The sequence below is a fragment of the Pipistrellus hanaki genome (assembly GCF_964339955.1).
Source record: "Pipistrellus hanaki genome assembly, chromosome: 18".
In the NCBI taxonomy this organism is placed as follows: Eukaryota; Metazoa; Chordata; class Mammalia; order Chiroptera; family Vespertilionidae; genus Pipistrellus; species Pipistrellus hanaki.
In genome coordinates, this window is record NC_140520.1 from 28,084,835 (window position 1) to 28,112,722 (window position 27,888).

Consider the following 27,888-nt stretch of genomic DNA (forward strand, 5'->3'; position numbering starts at 1 on the left):
TAGTAGGATCTATTACTAAAGTCTGACCAAGAGAAATCTGGGTAACGCTGAGGTGTTCAGCTGTGAGCTGAAATTTGGCTTCTAGAGACCAGAAAATCATGCAAGGCATAGAAACTATATTTTTGGTTATTCTGCAGGGTGGGTGAAGTGAGGGTTTTGTTTTGATGTCTGTCTGCCTCTGTCTGTGTCTGCATAGCTCCAAAGGATAAAGAACTCACTGTATGTCGATGGGTAGAGCAGCTAGTCCTGAGCTGGTCCCTTCTCCTTATTTTGTGAGATGCTAACAGCCAGGCTGTCCATCTGGATTGGGGCCCAGAGAATGTGAAGCTGGGTATTGAAAGTAGTGTTCTGAAGTGCCAAGAAGCATCACACTCTTAGAATGTGACTGTAATGAAAACTATAAACGTGTCAGAGGAATGGATGAGTGGTTTTATGGGGTCTTAACTAGAGCCCAGTTTCTTTTAAAAAATCCTTTTGAGAATGCTGGGAGACTCATGCAGGCTCTCCACCGAGCCCCCTCAGTGTTCCTTCTTTGGTCCTGATGGATAGATCCTGGGTGTCCTTTCTTTTTTGGAGACCCAGGTTACTATCCCCTTTGGTGGCTAAACTACTCATTCCCTTGGTGTCTTCTTCTTCCTTGACTTCACCTTGATGAAGACTGGGAAGAGTTAGATGGTGTCCACTCTACCACCAAAGTTAGCTCAAAGTAAAAAGAACCCTCTGTAGGTAACTTGGGAGGGCAAGTGCTGGTTCACCACATATAATTAGGTCTCTGGTCAATGTTGCCAGAGCACCCTGTACTTTCTCTTTCAGAGTCATCAATTTCCTTGTAATTACTCAGCACCTGTGTTTTGACTACACACTTGCTGAAGGTAGGGACTGTTCCTTTTGGACTTTGATGCCAGCCCTTAACATATAGTATGTTTTCAAATATTTGTTGTTAGAATAAATGAATGCACTAAGTAAGTCTTTTATCTTAGGGATTTGTTGGTAACCACCTTGGTAAAATATATATGGGGCAGGAAAAAATTCTAAAACTCATTTCTGGTCTCTGCTTCTGACTCCCTCTGAGCTAGGGATCAGAGAGAGACTGGAAGCCCCTACAAACTAGTCTTCCTTCCAGGCTGGCCCCATCTTTACTCCGTAATGGTCTCTTCCTCTTCTGAAGACACTTCAAGCTGGGACCAGTAGTGAAACCTCCAGTGTAGGTGCCTGCAATTCCCTTAGTCTCTGCCCTGCCCATGTTATCAATCAATTTAAAATAATAAAGTTAGAAATCTCAGTTGGATTAGGAAAACCCACACTTAAAAGTATCCAAACCTTGAGGGTTTTTTGTTTTGTTTTTATTTTGCTTCTGATTTTCACCCAAGGCAGCTGTCACAAGATACTCAGATCACCAGGCTGTCCTTGTTGGCCAGGTGATCTGCTTATTCTCAGATAAAAGTTTTCTCAAAGTCTTTCCCTTCAATGTATGGGTCTGATTGCTGGTAGTGAAAGAGGGGTTCACCCTTTGGTGATATACTACTTTTCTTCTTAAAGACCTGATGGAAAAGTTTCTGCACCTCCCTGTCTCATTTCTCATGTGAAGTCAGCAAATCGAATTCCGACAATTTAAGCTGCATGAAGGGTAGGGGGTGAGGGGGGCGGGGGGGAGTTGTTTTGTGCGCTGTGACACCTCCGAGAAGCATGCCTAGCACACATTTGCTCACAGGGAGTCCTCCTGCCCTTCACACCCTGCTTAGCCATGACCAACCTGGACCAGGGTAGCACTGGTCCACCCACTTCTCAGAACTGAGCCACTCACATGTAGGACTTAGCCGGGTCCAAGTTCACAAAACAAAACAAAACAAACCTCTGAAACTCTGTAGCACCAAAGGAGGTGTGGAGATCCTGCAAAACACGTCGCGCCGTCTTGAGATAAATCTCGTTTGGAGGGGAAATCGCATTTCTCTCGAAACACAAATGAAAATGTTTCTGCACCGCGTGGAGACAGCTGCCCGAGGCCGAGGACGGTAGCAGCGGGCTGCCAATCAACTAGGTCCCGCCTTCTCAGGGCCACTTCCGCCTCTCGGAGGGGCGGGGCCAGCTTCTGGTTGTCGGAAAGGACCCGCCTCCGGGCGAGGAGCGTGAGCGGGCTGGTGACGTCATGGAAAGCGGCGGCGGGGGCGGGGGGAAGGAGAGTCGGGTTGCGCATGTGCAATAGACCGTTTCTGCCGCCCGGAAGTCGAGCGGGCGGGCTTTCCAGTGGGGTGGTGGGGCGCTAGATTCGCGGCTTGTGTGGCAGCGCGAAGGGACTGGAAAAAGAAGTTCCTGAGCCCGCGAACCTGCAGCGGAAGTGGAAGAAGAACGTATGTGTGTATGTGATAGAAAGCACGATACATTTGCCCAGAAAATGATGTGGGGATTGGAGGGAGCCCTTCCGGGGAGTGTCCGGAGATGTCCGCCGGGAGGGATGGCGGAAATTAAAATACCACCCTCCTCTGCAATTCTTACACATTCCATTTATTTACGCTCACAGCGCGAGATGGTTATCAGTCCACATTCTAATATATTAAATCAGTTTGATCAGATTTCTATTCTCAGAACTATGCTGGCGGGAAGAGAAGGTGACATGGGCAGTGGAAAGAGTACATTTGGAACCTGGAGCCCTTGTCTCTGAGGGCAGTTTTAGGTGAGATGCCCTGAATGTTGCAAGAGACTGTCTTCTTGCCTCTTCGTTGTCGCAAACTTCTCACAGTTTGAATCAGAGAAAGTAATTTACAAAAGCTACAATGTAGAATAGAAGCCAGAAAGAATATAAATCTGTCCCTAAATCCAGAAAGACACAGGAATTTGGGGTTTTGGGTGATGGAGTCAACCGTAGAAATCACCCCAGCCTGCCCGGCCTGGGTTAGCATTCCGAAGCATTAGGGACAAAATGACCTTTGGAAGATGCTATAAGACAGGGGAGGGCTATTGGCAGGTTTCCTGGTTTGTATGCTACTGGCTGGTTGTTAATAATCCCCTGGTCCTGCTTTGTTTTTAGGTCCTTTAAGTGTCCGGAGCTCAGAGATGAGGCCCAGGGCATGGAACTGTCTCTAGTTAAAGAGGCCATGCCAGATGTTGCTTCCAGATCCCATGTCAACACCAAGCCCTCAGTTGCTGGTGGCAGCTGCTCAGCGGACCCTGAGCGTGGGAAAGAGACGGGGCCCAGCCCGGGCTGTCTGCCTTCACCTAGCCGGAGAGGTCCTGGCCGTGGCCCGGGGACTGAAGCCAGCTCTGCTCTATGATTGCAACGGTGCAGGGACATCGGAGATCCAGAGCTACCTGGGGGAGCTGCAGGGCCTGGGCTTCCTGACCAAGGGACTTCACATCCTTGACATTGGAGGCAACAGCCTGATCGTCATACCTGAACATGTATGTCAGCACCTGCAGCAGGTGCTGCTTGGTGCTGTAGCCTTTGTGGATGTTTCCAGCTCCCAATCTCACCCTTCTGTCTGCTCCCGGGACCAGCTTCAGGACTTGAAGTCCCTCGTAGCCAAGATCATCACCCATCTGCAGGGGTTGCAGAGGGACCTCTCCCTGGCTGTCTCCTGCAGCAGACTCTGCTCCTCAGACTGGAATCTCTGTACTGTGTTCGGGATACTCCTGGGCTACCCTGTTCCCTATACCTTTCACCTGAACCAGGGAGATGACAACTGCTTAGCCTTGACCCCACTACGGGTGTTCACTGCTCAGATCTCATGGCTTCCTGGTCAGCCCCCAGTCTCGCTCTATTCCTTTAGTGTCCCAGAGAGCTTGTTCCCAGCCCTGAGAGACATTCTACACACCTGGGAGAAGGACCTTAGGACTCGGTGCAGGGCTCAGAATGACTTTACTGACCTCAGCATCTCCTCTGAGATAGTCACCCTGCCAGCTGTGGCCCTCTGACTGACTCCCCTGTAGAGAGTACTCAGTAAATATTCGGCTCTAAGTCGGGGATTACAAAGAGGCATCATCTCCAGTGTCAATTGTGAGCATCTTGAGAACACTGGGGAAGAATGCTCTAGTCAACTGGCCACATCTGTGACGGGCACGGGAACAGGTGGTGGTGGTAGCAGCGTTGGTAGTTCATACTTGCCATTTCTATACTAAGGAGCCTCTCGACTTAACTGAGATGTCTATTCCTTTTTCACTAGATAGAAGGTACAAGGAAAGAGATTGTGGAGAAGGGGAGTGAGGGGGTTGGTGGATAAGGTCATAAGGGGGAAAATAGAAATTTTAAAGAAGATTGCGGCCCTGACTGGTTTGGTTCAGTGGATAGAAGGTCCAGGTTCGATTCCGGTCAAGAGCATGTACCTTGGTTGCGGGCACATCCCCAGTAGGAGGTGTGCAGGAGGCAGCTGATTGATGTTTCTCTCTCATCGATGTTTCTAACTATTCCTCTCCCTCTCTGTAAAAAATTAATAAAATATATTTTAAAAAAAGATTGTGGAGAAGAACGGAGGTGGAGGATAAGTAATGTACCCTTGTATACTATATGTATGGTATGGTAATGTTGTAAATATACTCTGTGGGTAGTGTTCATTAGAAAAATAGCAGACCTGGGCATTATTCCATGTTTATATACCTCCGACTGAATTGGGCTAAGGAAAGTAGACCAGGATGCTCAAGTGTCTTATATTTGTGATGTGATATGTCAGTCATTCATGAATAAACAATTCTGGGGAACAGAGATTGTCAGGCGAAGTTTGTTTATTTTACAGTAAGTGGAAAAAAATAATAATAAAGTTAGAAATCTCAGTTGGGTTGGGGAAACCCACACTTAAAAGTATCTAAACCTGAGTTTTTTATTGAGTTTTTTTTCTTGCTTCTGATTTTCACCCAAGGCAGCTGTCACAAGTCATTCAGATCACCAGGCTGTCCTTGTTGGCCAGGAACACTGCTAGTGCTATAGCAATCATCAGGATCAGCACTGAGAGCCATCGGCCACACTGCCTCTGAGGGTGGAGGGGGAGAAGAGAGAACCATGGGTTGGTTGGAGAAGATACAGGCAAAAACCAATTTCCTTCCCATTCCGGCTCCGGGGGAACTCCTATTGGTGGAAGAGGGGAAGGTTTTCTCCATCACTCTGTTACCTGCCTTGGGATAAAACCACTTTGCTGGTAGTCACTGGTCCACCTGCCAGGATCATTGGCCCAGGGGACCACAGCCAGCTGTGGCTAGATACTTAAATACAAGTCCAATCAAAGGTGGAAAATAACTCAGCAAAATTGTATTGCTCTCTGTTCATACTCCTTGTTACATTTTCTCTCCTCATTCTGTCCTTGCCACTACACTCAATAGGCCAAAAAACACCATTTCAGCTGAAACCGGTTTAGCTCAGTGGAAGAGCGTCGGTCTGCGGACTGAAAGGTCCCAGGTTTGATTCCGGTCAAGGGCATGTACATTAGTTGCAGGCACATCCCCAGTAGGGGGGTGTGCAGGAGGCAGCTGGTTGATGTTTCTCTCTCATCGATGTTCCTAGCTCTCTATTCCTCTCCTTTCCTCTCTGTAAAAAGTCAATAAAAATATAAAAAACAAACAAACCCCCACCATTTCATATTTTAGCTAATAGTAAGTTCCTTCATGCTTAAGAGTTGTTCCATAAAAAATAAAAAAAAAAAAAGCCCTGGCTGGTGTGCTCAGTAGTTAGAGTGTTGTCCTGTGCACAGCAGGGTTGTGGGCTTGAATCCTGGCTAAGGGCATGTACCTGGGTTGCATATTCCCATTGGGCTGTGTGCAGGAGGCAACCAATCAATGTGTCTCTCACATTGATGCTTCTCTCTCCACCCTCCCACTCTAACGTCAATGGGAACATATCCTTGGGTGAGGATTAACAACAACAACAACAACAACAAATGAAAATTAAGCTGGGGTGCATAAGCCAGTGTTTCTTAAATGGTTGTTATACTGTCTGTATAAACCAAGCTGAATGGGACAGGCTGGTCAGAAGATCTGGCTAAAGGAGGAACAGTCCCACCATCACCTAGGGCTGTATGGGAGGATCATGCTCTTACTCCGGGTGGCAGCTGCTGGCTCTGGTTCAGGTCTTCTCGGCAGTGCTGCAGCTTACGCAGGCAGGAGAGATACTCATCACTGAGGTTGTCTAACTCTGAATGCAGTTCTCTGCACTGTGGGGGAGAATACCACCAAGGTCATGGCCAGGTAAAGAAGAGGGCCCCATGTAAGTTACCCATTCATTCATTTGGAATTTGTACCACCTTCCTTCCTTCCCAGCTTTTCACAGTGATTTCTGTTTGCCTTTTGCTATGTGACCTAGTTTGTCCGGAATGGGTTCATTTACATACGTGATTATAATGCATGTTATGTATTAGTTACTTATAGGTGTTATATAAGTATATGCTTTCATGTGACAGTGTGCAAGTGCTTTGTAAATGGGGGACATCAACAAAATGAAATTCTTACAGCACCGAAGGCCTGGAGGTAATCACAGTACAAGGCTCTTGGTCAGTAGCTGAGGATATGTGTCTGTGAATTTGTAGATAGGAAGAGTTTTGTTCCTTAAAAGACTATAAAGTTTTAACATACTCAGGGTAGCGCAAAGTTTGAGGAGTTAATGTTCATTAAGCGTGTTGGAGTTTAGGTTGACTTACTAAAAGGCAGCTAATAAAATGAATGAGGATTGTACGAGGTAGAAAAAACAATCGACAAACTAACCCTAAAGCAAGGCAGTTTTTACGGTCAAATGAATACCTGGAGGCATCCAATCACAAGGTCTGGTGTTGAAATCCCTGCTCTCTGGATGCCTCCACCATTTCCCCTATCTCTGTAGGCTGAGCCCCCCCACGACTACCTGAGTTCAGCCTCTCACCTCCTTTTCCTTGGCCTGGAGCTGCAAAGTCGTCTTTTGCAGCTGGTCTCTGAAATCCCAGTCTTTCTCCTTCCCTGTACCCTCAGGCTCCACTTCGTTATGGGAGGGCTCTGGACTCCGCTCAGACAAAGCCTGATCTAAAAAAGCAGCCAGATTCTCAGTGATGGTGAGGCCCACGCCTCTGAGGGAGGGCCCTGCCAATGAGAGGACCCCTGGGAGTGAGGGGAAGGGTGGGGAGGGAGAAAGAGAGGGCCTGTCTTTGGTTAGCCTTCATGGAATGGAATTCTCTGCCTTTTAAAGAACTCCCATTGGGACCCTGCTCAGACTGGACAGAGAGCTGGATTTTGAGCCCCACTGAGGGCAAGGCTGGCATCTTACTTTTCTTTGTATCCCGAGTCTAATGCCAGTTACTTTTAGAGTATACTTCTTATTCCAATTTCTTTGGTTAGGGGGTCACATCCTTTCTAGTTATGCTGGTAGGTTTGCTGGATGCTTCAATATAACCCCCTTCCCTTCTGTCCTCATTTCAGTCACGAGAAGACAGTCATATCCTAGAATTCATCCTCATGTGGTTAAAAATGGTTTTTCAGCCACCTGGCAGTCTTAGTGTTGTGAAGAGCCCATTGGACAAATGGTTAAATTCTGCATTGTTGTCTTAGCTGTGTCTTTAATTTGTGTGGCCACAAGACCTTCGTTTTCTTATCCATCCTATGTGGGTGTAATAATTTCTGCCTTACATTTACCCAGTGATTGTGATGAGAATACAGAAGGCCTTGTGTAGTGGTAAGTGAGGAGTTTTTGCCCCTCTGTATAATGATGGATTCTCAGGAAGCTAAGGCAGCAGACTCTTGAGGGCTGAGAGTTGAGGTAACTTTTGCATGCAGCATGGTTTAGAAGGGGGGAAGTGGGATGTGATTTGGAAAGTCAAGTGTAAAAATTGACATGCAATCCTGAGTTCAAAAATCAATTTATTGAAATGTTCAACACAGACATGTTTTCAGGGGAAGTGGAAATTCTTTTTCACAGTTTACATACCTCTCAGGGTAGGAGGTTAACTAGTTAAAGTGTGCTCAGAGCCAATGATCAGTCCTTAGAAAGCTTCCCCAGATCCGTGACCTAACAGATGCCAGAACTGGATGGGACTCCAGGAGGCCATGTAGGAGGCCATGTAGGCATGGCCTCTAGGCAGGCACGGAAAGAGCAAAGTCTTAGAATTCGTGGAAGTAAATTTGCTGACCTTTCTTTATTAAGCGTTTCTCCTGCTCTTGAAGCTGTAAGGATTGACTCTGAAGCAGACCTGTTGGAAAACACAAGAAACGTGTCTGTGTTGGTATGTTTACTGCAAAGCGTGGCTTTTCAGAACTTTGCTCAGAACCTTAATATTAAAGATGTTTCCCCATCTGTTATTGGTTAAATTGGTTAAACTGTGTTGAAGTCAAAACTTATAGGATCTCAGCATGTGATCTTTTTGGAGGTAGGGCATTTTACAGAGGTAATCAAGTTAACATAGGATATTAGGGTGGCCCTAATCGAATAGGACTGGCATCCTGATAAGAAGGGGACCTTTGGACACAGACATGCATCGATGGGAGACATGTGAAGAGACACACGGAGAAGACAGCAGCTACAAGCCAAAGGGAAGTAGCCTGGACAGATCCTTCCCTCAAAACCCTCAGCAAGAACCAACCTTGCCATGAAAATAGGTGGTTATCATTGGCATGGAAAGGAAAAAAGTAGAAAAGAAAAAAAAGGACAGGCTAATCTATAATTTGTGAAGAGCTACGTAAATGACCTCCCTTCACGGAACAGGGATGTTAGAGATAGGGGAGCTGCCAAAGACTGGACCCCAACCCCTCCTCCATGGGGCAGGAGCCCCCAGGAACACCGACCGGAAGGCCACCCGTGCTACTTTTCGAATCCGGAAAGGGAACTTACTCTGCAACTGCTGTACTTGGGTCACCAGGGCGAGTTTCTCCTCCTCCGACCTCCTTAGTTGATCTAAAAAGGAAATAATACAAACCAAAGTAAAAGAACCCAAGATTAATGTACTCGACACACGAGGATGGAAATTCATAACAGGCACCACCTTGCCCGTGGCCTCTGATATGTGTCAAGTGCAAGTTGCCCTTCCTTCTGCTTGTCCCACTTCTGAAGAGGCAAACCGGAACCAAAGCCCCTTGGATGTCATTTGCATTAACACACGGGGTGCATGAAAGTGTTTTATTTGCCCCTGGTTTGGTCCTCTCAGCTGACTGCTCAGCTCAGAAACCTCTCAACTGGCCTTTCCCTTTCAAATCTGGAATGTGGCCTGGACACATGTGACTTGTGTGGAGCTGCTGTGGTCTGGCCCAGAGGGATGGGCCGGAAAAGAGCTGACACTCCGAGAGGCACTAGTGCCACCAACTCAGTTTTCAGTCATTTAGATTCAGTCATTTAGATCCCTTAAGGTATAATGGGATCTTAAAGTCAACTAAACAAACCCGTGAGAGACCTCACGAAGCCCCTTTCTCCATCCAGCTCCTTTGACTGGTCTCACTCGGCCAGAGGCCCCTGAGGAGAAGGGTACCTTGGAGGTGCTGGGTGTCCGGGCTGCACAGGTCTCTGTCTCCCTGGAGGCATTCGATCTTGGCCTGCAGCTCCTGGTGCTCATTCTCCAGGAGTCGCAGAGCCTGGTTCATCTGTAAGTCTCTGCTGTCTGCTCCCTGCAGGGAGGAAGAGGGGCCTGGTTCATCTGTAAGTCTCTGCTGTCTGCTCCCTGTCCCACCCCTCCACCTCCCACCTCCCCACCTCTCCACCTCCCCACCTCCAGGGCCTGGTACCTGCAGTTTGGACTGAAGCACGTGGAGCTGGCTCTCCAGCTCTCTGTGCTGGGTCCCCAGGGCCCTCCAGTCTTCCTTCAGAGCCTCATATTGGCTCCTCCACTCTTCACATTTCTGCTCGGCCTGAGCCAGGGACCGCTGAGGGAGAGCAAGGGAGAGGGTGGTACCTTGGTTCCTAGGAGTTGTGCAGCTGACTCCCAGCACCGCCCTGGGTCCCCAGTTGCAGTCACTATGCAGCACCCATACCTGCGTGCTCTGCAGCTGCTGCTCTGCGCTCATTTTCTCCTCCAGCACTTTCTGCAGCGACTCTTTGGCTTTCTGCTCATAGCTGTTTTTCTGGTCTTCCATCTCCATCAGCACCTTCTTCATCCCCCAAGGGGAATATTTCTGCAAATTTGATGCAATTCAACAAGTACACATTGAACTACGTGTGCCAATCCTGAGCTGGGATACTGACGTGAAAAGAATTTGCCCACAGGGCAGAGATATCAGTAATCTGGTGGAGTTTTTCTTCTCCGGGAAGAGCCCGGCAGGGAAAGTCCCTCAGGTGCTGTGCAAGGCGAGCAGAGATAATAAACAGGGCCCTTGGCAAATTTTTCTAAATCTGCTCCTTTCTCTCAGCTTGGCTTCCAGTATTTCAGTGACCAGCATGATCACCAATCCCATCTCCCAAGCTCTAAACCTGGGAGTTGCCATGATTTCTCTCTTGCTTTCTCCCAGGATTCAGTTGGTCATCAATCTTGTCAAGTTAAGCTCCTTTACAGCTCACACCTGTCTCGTCTCTAGCTTACTACCAATCCCTTAGTTCAGACTCTAATACTGTTATATGAATCAATGCAAACTCTTTCAGTGCCACAGCTATAGGGTTCTTCCTAAAATGTAAATCTGATCCTGTCACAACCTGTTTCAGTCTCTCAGTGGATTCCCAGGGTCCTGAGGACCAGGTCCAAATCCCTTGACGTGGTCCCTACTTAATAGGCTTTCATTCTGTGCCTCCTCCACCCAAGCTGAGCTGCTTACACATTTCCCAAGTCATTGCCTTTGCCCATGGAATTGCTTCTGCCTAGACTCTAGGCCCTAGGGGTGTTGAACTCAATCAGAGAAGGGGCCAAAATCTAAAATCCAGCCTAAATCGCGGGCTGAATGGTTTACTGAACAGTCATAAACTGACAATGTCATAAACTGACAGCGGAGTGCAGTGATGACAGCGCGGTGCGGGCCACATTGCAAGGCCTGGCGGGCTGGATTTGGCCCGCGGGCCTTGTGTTTGACATATGTGCCCTAGAGCATCCTTACCCACTCTTTTCACCTGGTTAACTTCTACTCATGCTCAAGATTCAAACCAAGAGTCATGTAAATTAAATCTTATCTTACCCCCAAACATTATGGGTTAGGTAGCTCTTTTTAGTGTTCACATAGTATCTCCTGCATGTCTCTATCTTTCTACTCTACCCACAACCTTTTGATGTATAGGACGACGCCTCAAACAACTGAGCAGCACAGCCAGGGCCCTATGCCTTTCACCTTTAAAAAAAAAAAAAAAAAAAAAAAAAATATATATATATATATATATATATATATATATATATATATATATATAATTTTTTACAGAGAGGAAGGGAGAGGGATAGAGAGCTAGAAACATCAATGAGAGAGAAACATTGACCATCTGCCTCTTGCACACACCCCCACCGGGGATGTGCCCACAACCAATGCACATGCCCTTGACCGGAATTGAACCTGGGACCCCTCAGTCTGCAGGCAGATGCTCTATCCACTGAGCAAAGCCTTTCTCCTTTATGCTCTGTGATTTTCGGGGACACAGGTTGCTTTTATTGTCAATTCTGGATTACCCACTGGGTAAGCAGTAACCTAGTTAATGCAAATTTAGGGATCCATATGAAATTCCCATTTAGCTTTGGAATCACCTGAAAATTTGGACTTCAATGTGAATGGGTCTTATGCTCTTAGAATTTTCATTAGAAAGCATATCCAGGAATTATCGGTTGAGGTCATACATGGGAATGTCCCCATTATTGGACTTAAATGTGCTGGTCGCTGGACAGCTTTATACTCCATTGAAAATGAATGCATTGGCATTCTGGATTACATGTCGGTCTCTTATGAGCTTGCTTGGCACAATTTAGTTTATAATTTAGAGTCTGACAAAAGAGGTCATACTTGAAAGTTTAAAGTTGTGGATCAGCAAATCTATAGACTCTTCCATAAACTCCTCTGTGTGGCCAGGCCCACCTTATCTCCCTAACTCCAGATAGGAGCAATCTCCCTGCTCCAACTCATTCTCTTATTTGACATTGTCCCCACTTATCAGAAACTCATCACTTCAAAAGTGTGAAAGCTGGTTTCTTTCTATCTCTTGCAATCCAAGATCAGGCCAATCAAGCTGAATTACCGAAGCTGGATAACAATGCCACAGGGAAGCCAAGATTTCAGCCTTACAACATTGTCCACAGGTTGCTACAAGATGAAAATTGCCCATGGGATGAAAAGAATTTTGAAAAATTTCATGATAACATTCAACTCAACTGTTCAGAAACTGGGAACTATGTAGGCCTAGTTGGGTGGTGTGAATCCCTACCACGGGCTCCTCCCTATAGCTCCCTCTCCAGGTTGTCCTGGAGCTGGCAAAGTGCTTGGTGCTGAGATTCCTCCCCAGTGAGCCAAGGGAAGGGCACTGGGAGAAAGGGAGAGGAGGATGGAGATAGAACATGGACACATGGTATATTGGGGATCAAAGTGAAAATAGCAAAGCCAGAACTGGGTGAGTAGGAGGGTGTGCTTTCATCTCTATCTGGTGGCATTTCTAGAGCGTAAGATTGAGATTCAAGCATCCTTCTTTAATTCTAGATTCCTGGGCTAGAAGTGTTCTCCGGAAGGCTTACCTGGGTACAGGTGTACAGTTGGTTTTCTAAGGATCTCAGTTTGCCCTTCAATTTGTCTTCATTGAGCTGTCCCTGGAAGAAATGGGATGATTAAAAGAGTTTGGGCCAAAATATAGCGTACAAAATGTTTTATCCCGTATTCCCAGCCTACTGTCTAGAACATGGCCAATGCTCCATGTTTGCCAAACTGAACTCTTTCAAGAAGTAGGGAAGAGGAAAGATGACAAAGGATTTTTTTTGGTAGAAGAGGATCTATGCCTCTTTTTCTGGAACAGGAAAAGGAAGAATCAGACTGGCCCCCAACGTCCTCTCTCTACTTTGAGTTTCTCTATCAAATGGCTCAGGGATCCTAGCAGGGTTTTCTTAAGGGAACCTGTCCTTTCCTGCCCTCGTTACCTCTCTCCTGTCTGTCTGGGCACCTGTGTACTCCTCACCTGCTCTCAGTCTTGTACGTGGACCTTTACTTCTAAAGTATAGGGGATTGCTCTCCTAGGGGGAGTATACATTCTCTCTCTTACCCCTTGTCATGTGCTGAATTGTGCCTCTCCCCCCCACCCCAACCCCCATTTCTATATTGACATCCTAACCCCTTGTACCCCAGAATGTGACTATATTTGGAGAAAGAGTCTTTATAGAGGCAGTTAAGTTAAGATGAGGTAATCAGGGTTGACCCTATTCCAGTGTGACTGGTGTCCTCATAAGAGGAGGGGACTGGAACATCAGGATACACAGAGGGAAGACCATGTGAGGACACAGGGAGAAGACAGCATCTGCAGGCCAAGGAGAGACCCCTTAGAAAAAACCCAATCCTGTCAGCACCTTCACCTCAGACTTCCAGCCTCCAGAATTGTGAGAAAATACATTTCAGTTGGATAACCCATTCAGTCAGTCTTTGGTACTTTGTTATAGCAGCCTTAGCAAACTTATACACTCCCCTCACTGCCCTCCCCCTCCCCCTGCCCCCCTGCCCCACCTCACTACTCAAAATGAGAAATTCTTTAAGAAAGCAAGAAATGAGAGTCAACAAGACTGATACATTAAAGTGTCCCTTAGGGAGAAACTGGACACATGAATCATGCTTTACTAGTTATGCAAAGATGTCCCAGATATTTTAAGAAAATGAAGTCGATCTGTAGGTGCTGGTATGTAAATATCTTCAAACTACATTATTACATGTAAGTGTGAGGTACAGAAAATTATGAACAATATATATATTTTATTAAATATGTGTATGACTTTTTGACAGATATACATAAAGACATCTGTATAGATTATTTATGTATCTCCCCCTCAGCCCTCATGCTTAGTAGGAATTGTAAGAAACTAACAGTGGTTATGTTTTTGGAGAAGGTCCTATGGGGAATGCTCATGGGAGAGGAAGGTTTTACTTTTGCAAAGTGATTTTACTAACAATATACACATACTGTGTTTTTTGTCCCAATAAAGTTTATGTGGCAAAACAGAAAGAAAGAAATGGAGGAGAGATGTTAATGCAGTGTGTATGTGTGTGTGTGTGTGAGTGTGTGTGTGTGTGTGTGTGTGTGTGTGTGTAGGGGTGGATGGTAGAAGGACTTTCCAGAAAGCTACATTCTATTTACTCATCACTGGATCTGCCTAAGGGCATGGTGGACATTGCAAGAGGGATGCTGATCTCAAGGGCGAGGGTAGAGAAAAGCAGGCAGAAGGGACCCCTTATCGGATCCTCCACTTTTCAGCATTTGAGCTCAGGAGCTAACAACTTCCTTGTAGACTCGTCTCTTTTCCCCAGGAAGGGGTTTGGTCTTCCAGTCCTGAACTTGACTTAAGGAGGGAGTGGGGGAGAGGGAGGGTGCCATGGGGTACTAGTTTCCCAAAGGCAAGGATGGGTCTCCTTAGGAGTAACTGATGCTTTTGCCAGCCAGGCCCTGTGGGAGGGACACTTGTGAGGCCTCTTCCACCTCCGGCCTGAGGTGCCGGGGCTCCTCTCAGGCGCATTTCCAATGCCCCTAAGGTTTCCTGGGGCTGAAGCAGGGACTCTGTTTTGAGGCGCCCCCCCGCCCCTCCCCGCCCCAGGGAGCTCAGGGCACCTGGGGGAGGCAGGAAGTGGTATTAGACGGTTAGACTGATTCTTCTAACCCGGGGAGCCAGGTGCCCTGTCTGCTTCCTGTATTACTCAGCTGGGCCTTGCAAAAGCAAAAGGCTTTGCCGAAAATAATGTTTCAAAGTGCCTCCTGCCACTGGTGTTTTCCCTAGCGTCTCCTGTGAGAGCGGAGAGGCAGGGGTTCCGTGAGTACAATAACCGCAGGGCTTTGGGGCCGATAACAGAGCCGGACAAAGACCTCCACTGTCCTGGGCTCCAGAAAAGCTGGTTCCAGGGCTGCATTCCCCAGGGCGGCCTGTGCAGTGTCAGGGCATAGGTCTTGAAACCCACGCCCTCCACACCCGCATCTCCTGCCTCAGATCTTCCGACCGAGAGGAGTTCTCCTCGGCCTGAGCTCCTGCTCTGCAGATTGCAATCAAGCCCACCGGGTTTAAGGTTTATCTCGCTAGACCTTGGGAAGAAAACAGACCAACCCACGGCAACATTCTTACGTTTCCCCCAGTGTCCTACCCCTTTTCGGTGGCTCCTCTCTCCTCCCTTACTCTGGTTTCAACTCAATATTTTACCTCTTCCAACTGTTTTTGTATCTTAGCCACACCCCGGGTTACGTTTCCGTTCATCTTGCAATGTGACACAATTCAGCAGAACCCCCTTTACCGGGGATCAAGGGCCACTCAAATCTTGGAATAAAAACAACAACAACAACAACAACAGCCAAAGGGGTTGATTGGGAGGAGGAAGAAGGGGAGGGTGAGCAATGGATAGAGCTTCGGCCTGCGGACTGAAAGGTTCCAGGTTCGATTCCGGTCAAGGGCATGTACCTTGGTTGCGGGCACATCCCCAGTAGGGGGTGTGCAAGAGGCAGCTGATTGATGTTTCTAGCTGTCTATCCCTCTCCCTTCCTCTCTGTAAGAAATCAATAAAATATATACTTTTAAAAACACAACAACTCTCTTGCCTATAGCTCTGCACAGACTCCCCAAGGCAGGCAGGACAGTTGCAGCCAAGTTGTTGCAAACGGGGCATGTAGTTTCCTGATCTGAGCCCCAGCTCTCCCCACAGGATGTGGGGAGAAGCACTTGTTACAGGCCTGCTGTGGACTTTTTGGGGCAGTCACAGCCCCAGAGCCCAGGGCTCAGGGAGTCCAGTACCCCCGTTTGGAGAAGGGAGTGAGGTGGAGGCCATACACACCTGGTGCCGGTCTAGGGCTTCAGCTTCCGTGTCTACGCGGCTCTCCCCTGCCTCTGCTCTCCAGGCACGCCAGCACCGCACCGCAGAAGCGCCGGCCCCCACTCACCGCAGAAGCAGAGGCGCCAGCCCCCAGCTCCCCTCTGCCCTCCCCGAGGTGGCTGTCAATCTCAGCCAATCCCCGGCCGCGCTGTCATCTCAAGATCTCCTTTCTACTTTGCGGAACTTAAAAGCCCACTGGTGCCCCACTCCTGTTTTTTCATTGCCCAATTCTGAGAAGTTGCTTTCCTGCACAGTCTGCTTTTGCTCTGCAGGTTGTACCCTAGGACTAAGGCATCCAAAAGGCCCAGCATCAGCTTGGAGGCTGGGGGCCGTGGAGGGAGCTGATCCTTGGGGTTTCTCACAGAGTTTGCTGTGAGCATCTCTGCATTTGAAGTTGGAGATTCAATTCATAGAGACCAAATGGGAAAAAATAAAGGTCTGAACTGGGCTGAATGTCCTGTTCCGGCCACATCCATTATTTCCCCCAAATACACCTGACTAGAGCTATCCTTGCACTGTACTTGAGACTTCCAAGGGAGGGGTAGAAGGTTGAATTGCCTTGTTTTTGGGGCAAAAGTAACTGAAAAGTCTTGATTGAAAAGTCTGAGACTATTTTTCTTAAAAACAGGAAGTGAGGGGGTTGATGGGGAGGAGGTAGAAGGGGAGGGTGAGCAGTGGGAGGGACAGGAAGAGAGAAACCACAGCCAGGGGGACTTCTGCTCACCTGCTGGAGTGTGTGGTGTAAAACTGCCCCAGAGTCTACCTCGAAAATGTCTCTTACCCATTACCACCCCCTCCCCATTCCCACCGAGCTTGCCGCCATTCCAGCTCTGATTGTGTCCTATTGTGGGATATTGTAAGTGCTCACTACCCGCACACTACCCCGAGCCAGGGTCCCCACTGTTGTCAGAGGACCTTTTAAAACACAGTCTCATCACTCACTTTCAATTCAGTTCCGGAGCTATTGATTGAGCTCCTTCTAAGGATGGACCAGAACCTATAGGACTTTTTTTTTTTTTTTAATCCTCATCCCAGGATACTTTTTCCATTGATTTTTAAAATATATTTTTATTGATTTTGGAGAGAAAGGAAGAGGGAGAGAGAGAGAAACATTTAGGATGAGAGAGAATCATGGATTGGCTGCCTCCTGCAAATCCTCGACTGGATTAAGCCCACAACCCGGGCATGTGTCCTTGACCAGAATTGAACCTGGGACCTTTCAGTTTGCAGGCTGACGCTCTATCCACTGAGCCAAACCAGCTAGGGCTCCATTGATTTTTTTTTTATTTTTTTTCAGAGCAAGTAGAAGCGAGGGAAGAGGGGAGGAGAGAGAAATGATTTGAGACACATCGATTGGTTGCCTCCCTCTGGTGCCCTAACTGGGGCCTGGGATGGAGCCTGCAAACAAGGTACATGCCCTTGACTAGGAATCAAATCCATGACCTTTGGTCTGGGGGCTGACACTCTAACCACTGAGCAAAACCGGCCAGGGTGACACTGTAGGACTTTAAACCTGAATAAAGCCTAGTTCCTTGGCTATCCTGCTTATTGTCTACAGCCGTGTTTCGAAAACTGGAGATAACATGCACTCTCATGGATCTGAGATATCTGTATTTTCCCTCTAAAGTGGAGTCCGTACACTATGTAAGTTTGAGATACTATGTTCAACAGAAAAAGTCTAACGGTGACAATTCTAGAGGCTTGTCTGAGGTCATTTCTGGTCTTATCTTTGTAACCACTCTGACACGATCTCTTCATCTCAGCCGCACTCTGCTACACCCAGTGCTTTGTCATACCTCGGCCTGGATCCGTTCTGGTTCCTTGGCCCTTCTGCTTTTTCTGCCTCATCACCATTCCCACTTTGGTCCAGGTAAACTCCGCCTCATCCCCCAGGACCCAGCTCCATGGTCCCTGTCCTTCAGAACCTACCCTGTTCCACCTCAGGTCAAAGAATGGCCACCTTGTTACAGCTTTGTCACATTGTGCTGGTTGTTTATGGCATGTTTATGAGCCCCTCAGCCGCAAAGACCTCGCTCCTCATTTTTCCCGGTAGCACAGGGCCCAGCACAGAGTGGGAACTTATCAACTGTTTGTTGAGTAAAAGAGAGAAACTTCTCCATGTAGGTCAGCCCTGGAAACCTGGTCTGCACAGCTGCCTGCCCCAGGCTCCTAGTCTATGGATGGAAAGGACTATCAGGATAGTCAGGAGCATAGATACCCAAACCCAGGCCCAATGAGGGATGCGAGGAGGGAGGGCTGAGCTTAGGAAATCTTTCTTACATCACTGCAAACATCTCGTTTGGTTCCACACCCTCCATTTCCTCTTTCTGTCTGAGCATAAGCCATCTGCGTGGTGGGCTAGACTATAGGGCACAGAGGCCCTCGAGGGTGTGGATTCTTTTCTTTGCACCTGGTGCTTTACGCTCTGATGGCGTCAAACTGCCTGTAGCTCCCTAAACACACTGGTCTAGGGGTTTCCGTGTGGGATTTGAGGAGCCCCGGGAATCCCTGAGACCTTTCAAGCGAGTTCTTCCCTTTCCCAGCTACAGATCAGTTTGAGGTCAGAGTTCCCTCATATGCTTTGACCAAAACAATGTTTTGCAACAGATTGACTGCAGAAGCAAATCTGAGAATGTAGCTGTCTTATGTTCAACCAGACATTATAAAAAAAAGATTTGTAAAAGTTTAAAGCAGTGGTACTCCTTTTACTATTTTTTAAAAATATACTTATTTTTCCTAAAAATGTGACATTTAGGTTAACATGTAATGGATTTACTATTGTTATTTTAAAATTAATATGTACTTTAAGATTCCTGTTTTTAATTTATAATATGGTAAATTTTTAACATGGCAAATATAAAATTTTTGGGGGGAGAGTTTCATTGTATCTTTTTAAAGAGCGTAATGGGGTCCTGAGATTAGAAAGTTGGTGGCTCATTGCACTAGAACAGTGGTCGGCAAACTCATTAGTCAACAGAGCCAAATATCAACAGTACAATGATTGAAATTTCTTTTGAGAGCCAAATTTTTTAAACTTAAACTTCTTCTAACGCCACTTCTTCAAAATAGACTCGCCCAGGCCGTGGTATTTTGTGGAAGAGCCACACTCAAGGGGCCAAAGAGCCGCATGTGGCTCGCCAGCTGCAGTTTGCTGACCACAGCACTAGACTATATAATGCCCCTTGGTCTTTGCCTGTGTCATATTCCCTGTCTGGAATATAGTTCCTTCTTCCACATTTGCCTGGAAAATATTTAGTTAAATAAATATGTAGTTAAATAAATATTTTCTTGGTTCTCATCTTCTTTAGAGTTATTCATTCCTTCTTATATATTACTATATCCTGAAACATTTCTTTAAAAAATATTTTTATTGCCAAAACCAGTTTGGCTCAGTGGATAGAGCATTGGTCTGCGGACTGAAAGGTCCCAGGTTCGATTCCCGTCAAGGGCATGTGCATTGGTTGCGGGCACACCCCCAGTGGGGGGTGTGCAGGAGGCAACTGGTCGATGTTTCTCTCTTATCGATGTTTCTAGCTCTCTATCCCTCTCCCGTTCTCTCTGTAAAAAATCAATAAAATAATTTTTTTAAATTGATTTCAGAGAGGAAGAAATAGAAACATCAATGATGAGAGTTACTGATTGGCTGCCACCTTCATGCTTTCTACCTGTGATTGGGCCCATAACCCTGGCATGTGCCCTTGACTGGAATCGAACCTGGGACCCCTCAGTCCACAGGCTGATGCTCTATCCACTGAGCCAAACTGAAACATTTATTTCTCACATCTCTGAATTTGTTTAGGCATCTGACTCCCTGACAAAACCAGAAGCTCTCTGCAAGCAGGAACCCTGTGTAATTAATCTCACTATTTCCAGTGCTCGGTACAGAGAACATGATCTATGAATATTTGTTGAATGAATGGGCTGACATCGGGAGGTCTAAGTGTTAGTTTCAGTCCTGCCCCTAACCAGCAGTGTGACTTCGGGTGAGTCACCTGACTTCTCTGACACTGTTTTCTCGTGGGCAAAGTGAGACAGACCGGGTCTTTCCCACCCTCTGATTCCCGTCTGGGCTGAGCAGTAGGTGCATGCCGGCTGGGAGTTCATATTGGTATGAGTGCCACACAAAAATAACTGACATTTACCACAGCTAGTAATAGTCACTGTATTGGGATCCCCCTTCTTCCAACAAATTAAAAATTGGGGATTCTTGCCCCTTTTGTTTCTGGGTCATCCCTGGGTTATACACAACAGCCTACCCCTCGTGGCCCTGGATTTTGAGCCCTCCCATATATTTTCTGTGACCATATATTTGCTGTTTGATGTCTAGGTCTTAGCTCCATTCTCTACCTCCTGCCTCTTTAGTCGTGAGGAAACACACACAAAACCCCTACTCTTGTAGGGATGGCATGGGAAGAAGAATGAGATGGGTAAACCTAGAAGCCGATGAGCTCTGTTCAGACAGAGGTCTCATTTCCCTTACCTTCCAAGAACTGTCAGAGGCTCTGATCAGGGTGGACAGTAGGTCTTGGAGAATCACCATTTTCTGTTTCAGAACCAGTTCTCTTTGCAGGGCCTCCTGGGAGCAGAATGCAAGAGGGCAAGATTAACCTGGTGCAGGAGAGGGTACCCAGATGGAGGAGTTGAGGGGAGAGTTCACGTTACTTACTTTGAGGTACTCGGAAAGCTGGATGATTTCCTAGAGAGAAAGGAAAGGGTAGTCAAGAAGACTCTAGTTCTCCTGAAGTCCAGGGACATGGAACCAGAGCTGGAGTTGACTCGTGCAGAGGAAACTTTTTTCCTTGGTTCAGACAGAGTCCCTCCGGCCCTCATGTCTATGCTCATCCAGGGAGAAGGCACCCCTCCACCACAGCTGAGTTCATCATGGAATCCCAGAATATCAGTTTGGAGCAGCTTGTGTACAATCTGATTCAACCCCTTCAAGGTGAGAATTTTCTTACCTTATCTAGAACTGCAACTCCACAACTAGGGAGAGAAAAAAAATAACAAAAATGACAATGGAGCAAAGAAACTAACAGGTTAGGAGGTGGTGGGCTGATTCCATCTCTGTCAATAGGGTGGACAAATCTTCCTCTTTTTTTAAAAAAAAATATATTTTTATTGTTTCAGAGAGGAAGGAGAGGAGAGAGATAGAAACATCAATGATAAGAACATCATTAATCGGCTGCTTGCCCCCTACTGAGGAGTAAGCCCACAAGCTGAGCATGTGCCCTGACCAGGAACCAGGAATCAAACCATGACCTCTTGATTCATAAGTTGATGCTCAACCACTGAGCCACACCAGCTGCACCCTCCCCCCCTTTTTAAGCAGGTGGACACGGGCATTCACTGTGTTCCCTACATACTGGGGGAGGTTATTCATGTAAAAACGTAGAAGAGAGGAATGGATGGGATGTGAAGGAGTTGGGGTCAGGAACACGAAAGGTACTTACTTGGTTTGCTGACTGGCATCATTCTTAATTGTTGGCTGTGCTTCTTTTGCCTTTGTCTGAGTGCCTGAGAGATGGAGGAGCAGGTGATTCAGAACCAGAGGGGAAGAAGTGGGGGGAAGTGGGGAGGGGCAGGGACCCTCTGCTGCCAGTGAGCTGGGACTGACATGGCAGGATTCTCTGCAGGCCCCAGTGAGGGAGGGAGGTTCTGCTCTTACCACGATGGTGTTTGGGTGGCTTCTTGCTGGGAAAGTCCTGTGGTGGAAGGCCCTGGGCCTGGGAGGGGAGATGATTGGCCAGATCCCTTGAGAGAGGATGTTGTTGGGTTGGAAAGACCTCAGAGCTTGTCACTGGCACCTGGAAAGCAAGTGGGGGATGCTGGTTGCCTGGAGCCACTAGGACAGGATTCTCCAGCTGACTCCAGCTGATGATCAAGTTCCAGGTCCAGAGGACCAGAGTAACCCCTCCAAGCCTTTAAGGCTATATGGTTATTTGCTCTTGTCCTCCCTGTTTCAGCTGGCAAGGATGGACCTGCTCAAGCCAGGAAGCAGGGGCTGGGCTTGTCTTCAGCTAGGCTCTCTAGAATCCCCATCTACCTTGCTTGGTCTCAGCCACTTGCACAGCCAGCATGTGATATGGAAAGAGAACGGGTCTGAGTAGAGAGTGAGGGAATCTGGGATCAGAGCCCACCTTTTCCAGGTCTCAGTCTCCTATCTGAGTCATGAGTTTGGAGTAGATGAACTCCAAACTCCCTTCTGTATTCTAGGGATGGCTTCCATCCCTTAGCATTAGCTGGAATATTGCTGAGGTGTGTGTGAAGAGAAGGTAAACTAGGGAGTTGTAGAGACAGGTGTAGTAGTAGTTGTCACAATTTAATCAGCTCTTTTTATTTATATTTTCTTTTTGACATATTCAAAATTTCTATGCTTTGCTTGTAACATAACACTCAAAGCCTAAGAAATGCCTGTGGTACTGAATCATGCAGACCAACTCAATCTCAATGAAACTTTAAATGTATTTTTATTTATTTCAGAGAATAAGGGAGAGGGAAAGAGAGATACAAACATCAATAATGAGAGAGAATCATTGATTGGCTGCCTCCTGAATGCCCCCCACTGGGGACTGAGCCAACAACCCGGGTGTGTGCCCTTGACTGAAATCGAACCCAGGACCCTTCAGTCCACAGGCCCCTTCAGTCAACAGGCTGATGCTCTATCCACTGAGCCAAAGCAGCTTAAAAAAAACTTTAGATAACTGATAGGCTCAGTTGGAATTCTTTAGTTAATTGTGATCTTTTTAATTTTTAAAAAAATATATATTTTATTGATTTTTTTTTTTTTTTTTTTTTTTTTTACAGAGAGGAAGGGAGAGGGATAGAAAGTCAGAAACATCACTGATGAGAGAGAAACATCGATCAGCTGCCTCCTGCACACCCCCCACCAGGGATGTGCCCGCAATCAAGATACATGCCCTTGACTGGAATCGAACCTGGGACCTTCCAGTCCGCAGGTCGACACTCTATCCACTGAGCCAAACCGGTTTCGGCTCTTTTTAATTTTTTTTATTTGATTTTAGAGTGAGAGAAAGGGGGCGAGAGAGAGAGCAAGAGACAGAAACATCAATATGAAAGAGAATCATCAGTTGGTTGCCTCCCGTATACATTCTGACTGGGAGTTGAACCGGAAAACCTGGTTTGTGCTCTGTCCAGAAATCAAACCAGCAACCTTTTGGTTCATGGGATGATGTTCAACCAACTGAGTCACGCTGGCCAGGGCCCAATCTTTTTCTCCTTAAATATTTTTTCAATTAAACATTCAGAAACCTTCTTGCTGCCTGGCCTGTGTGGCTCAATGGTTGAGCGTCAACCTATGAACCAGGAGGTCATGGTTTGATCCCCAGTCAGGACACATGCCTGGGCTATGGGCTTGATCCCCAATGTGGGCTGTGCAGGAGGCAGCCAGTCAATGATTCCCTCTCATCATTGATGTTTCTATCTCTTTCTCCCTTCTCTCTTCCTCTCTGAAATCAATAAAAATATATTAAAAAAAAAAAAAGAAAGTACACAGTTGGTTTTATCTTACAGTTGGGCTCAAGGATCGTTTTTTTGAACAGTACCTCCTACTGTGGACAACAGGTCCACTCCTTAAGAAGCCCCGACAGAGCACCTACTCTGGGCAGGGCACAAGGCCAGGCGTTTCCAGGGAATACAGTAGACCCACCCCTGCTGTCAACATGCTCAGCATGGATGGGAAGACACAGATAGTTTGCTTGCTGAGGTCATATTTTGACACACCCTGTTTCTTTTGCCAACATAGCTTCCTCCCAGACCAGACTTGGGTCGTTATTTTAATCTTAGAGGATTAATAGCCGCAAGGAGAAGCTAGGGAAGGCTTCCTGGACAAGATGAGGTCTTAGCTGAGTGAATTTAGTTGAGTTGGAATGGCCTAAGAGGAAGAGAGAAGGTGGGTGGGTGCCATAGTTCACAGAAGAATAAACGTGCGTGTGTGTGTGTGTGTGTGTGTGTGTGTGTGTGTGCTTTGAGAGGGTCATCAGAAGACAGGCCTGGGTCCCTGGCATACAATAGGCATTCAATAAAAACGTGCTGAATGATGGATGAAGGATGTAGAAGATGTGTAGATTGCCTGTGTTTGAACTGATACTAAGAATTAGCTGTGGGATTGTTTTTAAATTATTTTTCCCCCCTCCCCTATAAGGCAAGTGCAAAACAAAAAAAAATAGCTAAATAGACAAGCAAAAACAAAAACAAAAACAAAAAACACCAAAAACCAAAAAACAAATGAAAACAACAAAAACCACTGTGAGTAACTGGCTAAGGGAACCCTCACTAGAAGACTGAGAGGAAGAAGAGACTTAATTTAAATGACTTTTTAGTGACCTGGAGCCCACACATCCCCTCACAGAGCAGCGTGTCCCTAGGCATGCCCACCTGTTGTCTCGGGGGAGGGATCTTGTTGGTCCCAGCCAAGAGCTTCTTGAGTTCAGCCTCTTGGCCTGTCCTCCCAGCGGGACTCTGCTCCCTGTCCGGGGCAGTCTGTGCTTTGTCTTTCTCCTCCACCTCCAGGTTCCTTCTCCTGAAGAACTGCTGCTGTCGGGCTCTCTGGAGCTGCTCTGCGTGCTGGGTCCTCAGCGCCTTCCCCATCTGGCGGCAAGTGGTCATGTTGGGGCGGCAGCGGCGGCTCTCACGGGTCTCCTGCCGGCGCTCATACTTGGCCTCGTAGCTCTCAGCCCACCGGGCCAAGGCGGCGGGAGGCCTGGGGTCTGGGCTGATCATGAGGAGCTCCTGAGCACCTGTTGTGCTTGGCCTCCAGTTCCTGGAATAGCTGTCGGGATCTGCCAAATGCCAAGAGGGAGGAGAAGGGGAGGGGTCAGGAGATGGGCAGAAAAATGACTACCTCCCTGGACAGGGGGGCGGAAATAGCATATACATGTGGGCTGAAGCACACAGGAGGTGAGGATGTCAAACTGAGAGTCAGGACTCTCAGGGTCCAGTCTGTGCTAACTTCAGCTTTTCTCCGGCCTTTGTCTTCCCCTCTGCAAAGTGGAAAGTCTTTCTGGCAGCCACTTCTTCGTTGACCAAACATCTCACCCTGCCCCTAAATCAGGGGACCATGAGAAATAATCGATAAAGAAAAAAAAAAAAAAACCATCATGAGTTTGTCACCTTTTGGACGGCAGGGATGTGTTCGTTCTTCGGGGACTCCTAGAGGACCAGTTGAATGGCTCCCTGTTCCCAAATCTAAAGGACGAACCAGCATCTTTACTGCTGTCTTGGCCCAGGTTGTTATTAGAGCAGGCGAGTGACTCTACTCAAGGCCTGGAGGGACACCCAGACCTCTCCAAGGTGTGGCCAGTCTTGAGATCAGCACCCGCTGCTTTCTTCTTAGCCCTTAGCAACCAGGTGTGAGCTTGGTCCTGGGTATAGTCCAGGATAGAACCCCACTCTAATTCCTCTAAATCAGGGTCCATTGGCAACCCCCTCCCAGCCCGGACCAGGGCTCTGACTCTCAGGTGCAGATCAACTCAGATTAGTATTGGCCAAGCACCTGCCATAGGCCCAGTGCTGGCAAAACCCACATCAGAAAGTCCAGCTCAATAATTCTCAGAGTTGAGAGTTTTATTTTTCTGGACTCACTTCCCGGTCAGAACTAAGTATGGTGTCAAGTCTGCTTTTCTTAGCCCAGACATAGGCTGTGCCATCAAACCAGCAATCAGCCCAGCTGGTGTGGCACAGCGGTTGAGCGTTGACCTGTGAACCAGGAGGTCATTGTTTAATTCTTGGTCAGAGCACATGTCCTGATTATCAGCTTGATCCCCAGGAGGGGGTGTGCATGAGGCAGCTGGTAAGTGACTCTCATCATTAATGTTTCTATCTCTCCTTCTCTCTCTCTAAAAACAATAAAAATATATTAAAAAGAAAAGAAAAGAATGCATGTCAAACATCTGACATATAGCACACAACAAATGTTAGCTTTTTATAATAAATAACTAGAGGCCTGATGCACAAAGATTTGTGCAAGAATGGGCCTTCCTTCCCCTGGTTGCCAGCACTGTCCTCGCAATGGCTGGAGCTGCCTTTTTACTCCGGCTCGGAGCCACCTTTCTGCCTTCCCATGCTGCCCAAAGGCCAGGAGCACCCCTGGCCACTTGGCCCCTATGTATGCAAATTAACTGGGTATCTTTGTTGGGTTAATTTGCATACTCACTCCTGATTGGCTGGTGGGGCTTCTCAAAGGTATGGCCAATTTGCATCTTACTCTTTTATTAGTATAGATTAGTGTAGATAAAGATAAGCTATGATCATTATTACCCCCTGTCCTGCTGATCTTGGATACTGCAGACATGGTGCTGTAAGACAAAGGCCCCAGGCTAACTTAGCGCTCCCAGGACCAAGAATGCTGTACCCTCCAGCCCCCTTTTCTCTTGAAGGGGTGCTGTTTATCCCACGGAGGGGATGCCAGTCCGGGGACATCCTCCTACTCTGGTTCATCTGGCCTCTGGGTTTGGACCAGAAGAAGAAAGGACTTATCTGTGGTCGGGACACAGCCACCTTCTCAGTTAGGCCTGGCAGAAAGGCAAAGAGATGGGGGTGAAGAACTGTGTCCGGCCTGCGCTCCACCATTACATGTGGGATGCGAGGTCCCCACCCTGTTTGGCTCCAGGTAACCACAGGCTAAGCAGAGGAGGTGGATCCCTGGGTTTGGAGAATCCTCCCCTTCCTGTTGTGAAGAGGACAGGGCCGAGGGGAGGAGCAGAGTCTGAGGGAAGACATCTCTGGACACTACCAGGCTGTCTGCACTAATCTGCTGAAACATGCCGCCCCCTCCGCTTCCTGAAGGGCAGGTGCTGGGGCTTGTCGCCCAAGCAGGAGGTGCGCGAGAAATGGCCCCTTTCGAGAAGGGAGCATTCCCCAACCCCCACGCCCTCAGGCCTGGTAGCTCTGCGGACAGCTGAGCAGAATCATGCCCAGCTCCCGGGACAGCTGGACTGTACGGATGGCTTGCACCAAGAGGCCATGTGGGTCAGCTCCCTGATAGTGACGGGCCGTAGAAGAAAAAGGAACTGGTCCCCAAGAGGTTCAAAGATAGGTCACTGGGCCACTTCCCCAGCTTTCTGGCATCTGTGGGGTGCCCCTTGGCAGCATGACAGGGCCCAGTGGAGCTCCGGGGAGACGTGAGACTGGCTGGGGACAGCCCTCCTCACTGCCGGAGGGAGATGCCTTCTGAGTCTCTGTTCCACTTCCTGGCTGGGTGTGTGGTGAATGGTGTCCCAGCCCAGAGCTCTCGGTGTGAGCCAGGACAGATGGGCCTACACAGAAGCTGCTGGAAAGGCAACTACTTGTTTGATGGACTCTCTGCTTTGAAGATAACTGCAAAAATTCATTTAATTTATGCCCCTGATACTAGGTAGCCCGAATCCTGTCATCGACTCACTCCTAATTCTATCTCACGGATGAAGGGAGGAGCAATACAAGCTGTACACTGTGGCCAGTGGCTCTGGAAACCAGCGCGGGGTGCTTTCTTAGTTACCCAACGCTCTTAAGCTACACCATCCTCTCCTGTGTCTCCCCCTTCAGCCCAGGGAAGCTCCAGAGATGGAGGGTCTTCTGTTCCACCCCAGAGTCGAAGGACCCCAACCTGAACACAAAAACATCCTCCTCTTCCGTTACCTTGGGTCCCAGGCTCCAACCCAAGCAGCTCGGAAAAACCTTCCAGCTCCCGGGCAGATCTCGGCTCTGGTCTCAGATGGGGCAAGACAGCAGCTGAATCAAGTGCAAGCTCTCAATCCATGGCTCTGCGTCCCCTTAGCATTTCCATTCTCGGAGCTGTTTCTCTTTGCAAGCCTCGCTGAAACAGGAAACAGATAAAGCCACAATGCTTGCTCACCCCAGTTCCTCTCTCTTGCTTTCTGGCACAATCTGAGTGGGCCCCTGAGCCCGGAGGCCTTGACAGGGCTGGGCCTAAGAGCTCCTCCCATCAGTGGGCACCCCAGCCACCCTTTCTCTTGCTACTGGATTGGTCCGAGCTCTTGGATAGTTTCAAGTTAAGATCCCTTTCCA

General features: G+C 47.8%; 2 protein-coding genes across 8 annotated transcripts; one reads left to right on the forward strand and one right to left on the reverse strand.

Moving 5' to 3' along the window:
- Positions 1-2,227: 2,227 nt before the first annotated feature.
- On the forward strand, positions 2,228-4,691 carry LOC311612635 (UPF0739 protein C1orf74 homolog). Of its 4 annotated transcripts, none has more exons than XM_084865717.1 (3): positions 2,228-2,348; positions 2,570-2,671; positions 3,026-4,691. In XM_084865717.1, the coding sequence occupies exon 3, from the start codon at positions 3,100-3,102 to the stop codon at positions 3,907-3,909; it is 810 nt and encodes a 269-aa protein (XP_084721843.1). In that variant the 5' UTR covers positions 2,228-2,348; positions 2,570-2,671; positions 3,026-3,099; the 3' UTR covers positions 3,910-4,691. The 4 variants fall into 4 exon arrangements, with proteins under 4 accessions (XP_084721843.1, XP_084721842.1, XP_084721841.1 ...); XM_084865718.1 differs by having other exon boundaries at positions 2,242-2,356; positions 2,584-2,671; XM_084865716.1 differs by lacking the exon at positions 2,570-2,671.
- Positions 4,692-4,696: 5 nt separating this feature from the next.
- On the reverse strand, positions 4,697-27,739 carry TRAF3IP3 (TRAF3 interacting protein 3). 4 transcript variants are annotated; one of them, XM_084865712.1, is made up of 16 exons: positions 27,499-27,738; positions 24,259-24,662; positions 21,530-21,668; positions 21,315-21,378; positions 20,823-20,847; positions 20,531-20,560; positions 20,345-20,440; positions 12,555-12,626; positions 9,898-10,038; positions 9,652-9,789; positions 9,399-9,534; positions 8,768-8,830; positions 8,070-8,129; positions 6,833-6,969; positions 6,018-6,131; positions 4,697-4,958 (listed from the first exon to the last, which is right to left on the reverse strand). In XM_084865712.1, exons 2-16 carry the CDS (start codon positions 24,601-24,603, stop codon positions 4,866-4,868), a joined length of 1,653 nt encoding a protein of 550 aa, XP_084721838.1. In that variant the 5' UTR covers positions 24,604-24,662; positions 27,499-27,738; the 3' UTR covers positions 4,697-4,865. The 4 variants fall into 4 exon arrangements, 3 of the variants coding, with proteins under 3 accessions (XP_084721838.1, XP_084721837.1, XP_084721839.1); XR_014793323.1 differs by lacking the exon at positions 6,833-6,969 and having other exon boundaries at positions 4,698-4,958; positions 27,499-27,739; XM_084865711.1 differs by having other exon boundaries at positions 4,698-4,958; positions 9,399-9,789; positions 27,499-27,641.
- Positions 27,740-27,888: the final 149 nt, after the last annotated feature.

What these genes read in the sequence shown, in the direction of transcription:
- TRAF3IP3 (XM_084865711.1), bottom strand. Translation starts at nt 24,603, where the DNA reads ATGATCAGCCCAGACCCCAGGCCTCCCGCCGCCTTGGCCCGGTGGGCT. An exon ending in GGACACCCAGCACCTCCAAG is followed by an intron (nt 8,831 to 9,398) that starts GTACCCTTCTCC and finishes TTTCCTTTTTAG; the next exon opens with ATCAACTAAGGAGGTCGGAG. An exon ending in TCCAGGCCAAGGAAAAGGAG is followed by an intron (nt 6,132 to 6,832) that starts GTGAGAGGCTGA and finishes TCTCCCCCACAG; the next exon opens with TGCAGAGAACTGCATTCAGA.
- LOC311612635 (XM_084865717.1), top strand. Translation starts at nt 3,100, where the DNA reads ATGTTGCTTCCAGATCCCATGTCAACACCAAGCCCTCAGTTGCTGGTG.